General features: G+C 53.6%; 1 protein-coding gene across 1 annotated transcript; it reads left to right on the forward strand.

Annotated features, from left to right (window-relative positions):
• Positions 1 to 2,548: 2,548 nt before the first annotated feature.
• Positions 2,549 to 3,010, forward strand: LOC117108715 (serine/threonine-protein kinase pim-3-like). The gene has a single exon (XM_033250828.1). It carries the CDS (start codon positions 2,549 to 2,551, stop codon positions 3,008 to 3,010), a length of 462 nt encoding a protein of 153 aa, XP_033106719.1.
• Positions 3,011 to 6,688: the final 3,678 nt, after the last annotated feature.

Here is a 6,688-nt window from a genome sequence, read left to right on the forward strand (position 1 = left end):
GTTCATGAACTTGATCAAAGCACGTACCAGTCTTGAATCGGCCGCGTCGTAGAGATCGACGACCCTGCTCGGCTTCCGGCTGTCGAACGTCGCCATTATCCACACCTTCGTCGTCTCGAACTCTGCAACGCGAACTTCGATTTGCTCCGAGCCTTTGAAGCACAGAGGATTCGTACGTTCGCCGACGTACGCGAGGTCGTTCCTCGCCTTCAGGTGATTCACCAAAAGCGACATCTTCCTGCCGGTTCGAGGAAGTTCGTGACTCATGCCTGTTCCGGGTACATAAATAACACATTTATGTTTTCCCCCAGCTGCCCCTCTAAAGTTAAGACGTGTCTCGGAAGATGTCTGCTAGATTCCGACCTTACACGAGACGATGGAACGTGGATGTGTTGCCGGAGACGAGGGTGGACGTGGTGGAGCGTCGTGGCGGACGCCGACTGAACGTCGACTTTACCGCTGGTAACGGGCGAAAGCCCAACCTCGGAGATGGCAGGAGCGCCATGTTTCCGGTGTCGACCCGCGCTCAGAAACCGAACGTCGGCGTCAGGGACGTGACGACGTTTCACGAGTTTTCGACAAACGGCTCGTGTTCAACCGCGGGGAAATGCTCCTCCTGTACAACGGTCAAGATAAGATGTTGACGGCAATGCCTCAACCGACGAATCCTTACGAACTGCCAGAACCATGCTCAAATCCCAACCTCGGCAAGAGGACGGTGCCGTTGGCCCAGCTGCAGAGCATGATCGACGAGGAGGCGACGCTATAGATCAACGAAGATTTCGACTTTGACGCACCGTACTCCGAGTACGTGGAAACCGTGTGCGGACGTCGCGGCTTCGACAGTTTCGGATCGGTGCTCGCGAGGATGCAATCCCCGCGCGACTTCAACGCCTACTTCTAACCCAACGGATACCAACTTTCGTACGGTGGCAAGGACGCGTACTCGGGCGAGGCCTTCCCGTGCATAACCACCCAACACTGCGGAAGGATGATCACGACTCTGTCCGGCGCGCACGAAACCAGTCGAGAGGCGCGCGCCGGCACCAAGGTCTACCTGGTCGTCGGCATGAGAAAGTGCGACGGACCGACCGTGCTCAATCATCCGTACCCGACGATGCTGTTCTGCGACGATCGACGCCAGCTGCACGAACGCATGAAGGTGGCCAACTACGTTTGCCGAACGAGGAGCGGACGCGTCACGCCGTGCATGGTGAAGGCGATAGGCGAATTCGTCAGCGACTATCGCGGCAGGAACAGGAGTCCGCAACTCGAACTGTTCATGAAGACAGACTTCGAAGCTCATCATTTTGAGCGATGGGGTACATCTTTCGCGACTATAAGTGTGATGCGTACGGATTTGTGTCCGCATTAAACGTTCGAGAGGAGGCATGGGAAAGTCGAAGAAATTAGCGGAGAAGCTTCAGAAGGATTTGGACAAGATGCACCAGTCCAAACGTGCGATGCTGAACGAGATGGACCGGCTGCGAGCTCAGGCGGAGGTGGCGGAGAGCTACGGGTACACACCGCCCACGGCCCCCGATTACGTCGGACTGGGACGGGTCGCCGCCGGAGTTGAGGTGGACGCCGCTAACAAAGAGCTCGACAGGGTGAAGAAAGAACGAGATTTTCTCATGCAGCAGATCGATAGAATTCGAAACGATTGTCAGTCTCTGAAGAACGACGAAAACGTCGGGAGAAGGGAGAGAGCGCTCTTAAGGGAGCAGTTGGACAAAGCGAAGAACGATTACCAAGTTCTGAAGAACATGCTTCCGGACACCGTGAGGTTGTGCAAGCAGTACAAGAGCCTCTCTTATATGAACTCGCTGCTGAAGGCTCAGTGCGAATCGTACAAGGAGGACTTCAAGCACGAGCGCCGCGATCGAGAGCTTATGGCATCCCGAAGCAAGGCGTCCAACGAACCGAAGATCAGGTCCATCATCAGGCAGCTCCAGCAGCTGCTGCGGAGAGGATACGATTACGTGGAGGTGGACGGGGCCGGAGGCAGAAACGACGGAGATAGCAGCAGCGACGAAGAAGATCGCGGTGTGTGTGCTGCTCGTCCGCCGAACGGCATTTTCGATCGGTCGATCCCCCCTCACTCGGTCGACGTCGAACTTATCGCCGCGTGCGACAAGCTGCTGGCGCAGGACGGAGAGAATGTGTTTTGAAAAGCCAATAAAAGAGGAAACAAAAACAAAATTATTATTAGTTTCGCATTTTTTTTCTTTTCTACCTAACATCTATCGGTGGAAAACGAATAAGAAAACAACTATGGACATGTACGACTTCTCGGGCCACTTAATGGACGGTGCTTTCGGAAGCGTTTACTCGGCGATCAGAAGAGCCGACGGACTGCCGGTCGCCGTGAAGGTAGTGAGAAACCCCTCGGCGTCCTACCTGACGAACGAATCGGGCGAAACGATATTGGCGGATTCGTGGACGTTCACCAGGTCGGAGATCGCCATTTACTCGTGAAGGAACGGCCGCTTCGGAGCTCCGACCTATTTCAAGTTCTGGAGAAAGTCGGCAGTATCCCGAAGGAGAGATGCAGATGCTTCTTTCGGAAAATCGTGGACGCTGCGTCAGTTGCTTGAAACGAAACGTAGTTCACGGAGACCTGAAGATGGAGAACGTGATCGTCGACCTGGACACGGACAGGATCAAGCTGGTGGACTTCGGTTTCGCCAAATTCGTCGACGACCAACCGATCGCCAGCGCTTTCGGAACCACCGATCATTACCTTCCTCCGGAGATGCTGAAACATCGATTCATGTATGCCGTTCCGGCGATAATCTGGTCGCTTGGAATCATGCTGTTCGAAATGATCACCGGAGAAGAAATAGAACGCGGCCGTCGACCGTACTTGCAGATAATCGACGACGCGGAGCTACTTTCGCTCCTCGATCGAATGCTGTCGGTCGACTGGAGGAAGAGGCCGTCGCTGAAACAAGTGTCGGATCATCCATGGACGAATAAACTAACCGCGAATGTGGAATATGTTCAATAGAAGACGAGATGTACAGACGGATGCACAACAAAGAATTTCGCTTGCAATTTCAAGTTCCAGGGTCGGAGGGAGACGGCTTCGTTCGACCGACGTGGCGCAGAGATCTACCGCACCACCCCGTCATGGTAAAGGAGATTTTGAGGCCTTGCCCCACGTCAAGATGGAAGGGTGCGCAGCTGCCCGAGGAAGCGGTGTTCATGGAGATGGCGAAAGGAGTACCCGGTTGCGCGAACTTGGAAGCCGTTTCGAACGACGACCGATCTTACCTTCTGGCCGTGACGCGACCGACGTTCCACTGCTTCCTGTACGAGATGCTGGAATCTTCGTGCTGCGGAGAAAACAACGCGAAGAAGATATTCGAGCAGGTGGTGCGAGCCTTGCGTCGGCTGTCGAGACCGCGGTTTCTACCATGACTCGGTGGACGAGAACAACGTGCTCGTCGACTTGATCACGGACGGCGCCGAACTCGTAAATTTCGGGTCGGCCGTGAAAATCGACGAGCAGAACAGATCTGTGTTGGAAAGACGCTGCGTCGACTCGTTGACATCACTGCATCGCCGGATGACCGGAAGAGAATGTTTTGTTTGACAAGAAGCGGCCACTCTCGACGACTTGATGAGATGGGTGGTAGACGACACCGATTCCTGAGAATAAATATTTTTTTTTACAAATGTTGTTCTTTCCAACACCCCCCAAATTGTTTTGTATACTATGTTAAATGAATATTGAAATAATAAATAAAAGACACACACAAAAATCTATATGGTATTACTTTCTTTTTATTTTTAATTTGTTCTACGAAGACTTTTCTTCGGATAACTCTTTAATGAGCTTCTGTATTTCCTGACACGTAGCCTTGTAAGTTCTGAAGTCTTGCTGGGAGGGAGCCTCGCCGCCGGTGATCTTGGAAGCAATAGATCTTTCGAGGCTCCTGAACACAAGCAGCTGCTCTTCGCACACTCGTCGATAACTGGGCACGACGTGACGATCGAAGTGAACCTCCACTTCTTGTGAGGTGACGTCCTCCATCGTCGGTACCATAGACGCCAGCGCTTCGCGGATGTTCTCGACGACCCGTGGCCGCTCCCGGACGTCCTCGCTGCAGTACTGTCTCTGTTCCTTGTCCACGTCGAACGCGCACAGTCGGCAACCTTCCATGTTTTCAGTCGGTTCCCTTCGCAACACCCAACACATGTATATATGTGCACGAGGGACGCGACGTAGGGCATCAGACCGAGGTCCGACATGGCCGAACCATCGTACGCTGCCTGCAACAGGTGTCAGTGAAACCCGCCTATGCCGAACGGGGAACTATGCACCATGTGCGCCAGCCCTTCTCAACTCTGTCCGGAATGCCTCCGGCCGTTGAACGATTGCGATTGCTTTAAAACCCCGCCCAGTACCGCGTCGTCCGCCGAATCCGCAACGTCGTTCTTGGAAGCAGCAGATGGACTGTCGCCGATCGGAGGGAGAGATTGGGACCGTGAGGAGGAGGAAAAGGAAGAACTGTCCTTCCCGGAATCTTCGTACGAGAGTCTCGACGGCACTTCTCATTCGGAAATGCTGCATCGTATCGACGACGCTCTTTCTCAAACGTCTTTCTTGGAATCGTCGTACGGGAGCGTCGACGCCATTTCGCATTCGGAGATGCTACGTCGGGTCGACGACTTGATCTAAACGATCGACAATTACGCCGAACAGATCGAAGAAGACCCAGAAGAATCTGCGTGGACGCCCGAATGCCGCTCGTTGGCCTTGGAAACTAGAAAACTGGACGTAGAGGAATGGCTCGATTTAGGTAACGAGGAAGAAGAGAAAAGGTCGATGGTCGTCTGCGAATACTGCACCGCCGAATGGGACGGATTCTCCCAGTGCGAATGCAATCTCGGATTTTGAATTTGTCGAAAGAATAAACAAAATAAAACATTAAATCATTTACGTTAACTGGTTATTCTTGCGTAATTTATTATTTTTTTTAATATTAATCTCCTACATTCGATAAAGAGATTGGAACGTGCTTCACCCGAAAGAAAAGGGGCGATCAAGGCGAAGTCGACGCCGGAAGCATAGCGAGGGCGTACATAGTCGAAGAATCCGAACGAAATCCGTACTGCGTCGTACTCGATCGGTTGGTGGAGAGCATTCCGTTCGAAGTGAAAGGACATCGTCCCTCGCAACGCGAGCGATCCTCGAGAGGCGATATCCTCGATGTTCGAAGAGGGTACCGTGAACTGGGGACGCATCGTCGTCTCCTTAGTGATCGCTCGCGAGATTTCGCGTTCGAACACGTTCGAGAAGAAGGCAGTTGCACGCGCAGTCGGAGTCCTTCTCGACGACAGATGTGGAGATTGGGTCAGACGAGAAGGTGGTTGGAACGCATGCTGCACTTTCGCGTCGACAGAAGGGTATTAGCGATTTGGTAGTGAAAGTGGGCTCGGAATAAAGACGTCGATCCATTTCGAAATGTCGTCTCCACGTCGCCGACACTCGTCGGAAGACGAACAGGAAGACGAACGTTGTCTCCCGCCCGTGCCAGTAAAGGTGAAGAAGAAGTCGAATATCGTATGGATAAGTTCCGAAGAAGACGAATCGGACAACCAACCGGGAACGTCGAGGTCGGGAGGCTCCTCCTCGGCAAGAGACGGCAACGGAGCCTCTTCGTCGAGAATGGCCGTTGGCGCCTCCAGCGACGGCGGTAAGTCTTCCGGTTCGAGAAACTTTGCTGCCAAATCTTCGAGAAACTTTGCAGTCAAATCTTCGATAAACGGTGTCCCACGCAAACCGTTCTCGTCGAGGAAAACCGGCGACGCAAGCAAGAAACCGAATACGACGGCAACGGTTCAGCCGGTGGGCCACGTCGATTACGCCAGACCGGACAACGCATACGTGACTGGAGGCGACTACGACGACCACGACGACGACCCCTGGAGGCACAATCCGTTCTTCGACGGTCCGCTGAAAGAAGGAACGGATCCGCAGTACAGGGTGAAAGGCAACATGCCGGCGCTGAACAACATACACTTCGTGGTCGACGACGTCAACGACGTCATCTGGTACAAGGTTCCTCGATGGTTGGACCCGAAAGCCGTGCAGCAGTTGAGCCGTAAACTGAAGGTCGAGGACATCACGTGCCTGAACATCATCTCCTTGACCAAGACGGCGATGTTCACGAACGAAATCGACGCGCTGACGGCAATCGCGACGTCGCTGGTAAGCAGCTCGGTGATCTTTACAGGTCTGAGAAACGAAGACATGCCCACCCTACTGGAAGATGCGAAGGACATGTTCGCAGACGAGAGAAGAACGCGACTGCTGGTGGATCTGACGAACGTGATTTCCTCTCGCGAGAAAGGAAATCAGAAAAGAAACACGATATGCGACACGCTTCTGTTCTGGTCTCCTCTGATACACGACATGTTCGTGAAGAAACCCGTGCAGATGGCGAGTTGGCTCTCCCGGATACCGCTGAGTCTGATCGATCACATGATCAACAGACCGGAGCGCTTGAGCGGGCACGACGAGGACGTGCATCGTCTCGTCGCCGTCTGGGTGGCGTCGTTCGCGGACAGCGCCGTGGATTCTTTGCGAATGGGTCCATCTAGATGTGTATAAGAGACAGACGGGGAACTATGCACCATGTGCGCCAGCCCTTCTCAACTCTGTCCGGAATGCCTCCGG

Source organism: Anneissia japonica, unplaced genomic scaffold (assembly GCF_011630105.1).
Source record: "Anneissia japonica isolate Jap-2015-1 unplaced genomic scaffold, ASM1163010v1 scaffold288283_len76694_cov145, whole genome shotgun sequence".
Classification (NCBI taxonomy): Eukaryota; Metazoa; Echinodermata; class Crinoidea; order Comatulida; family Comatulidae; genus Anneissia; species Anneissia japonica.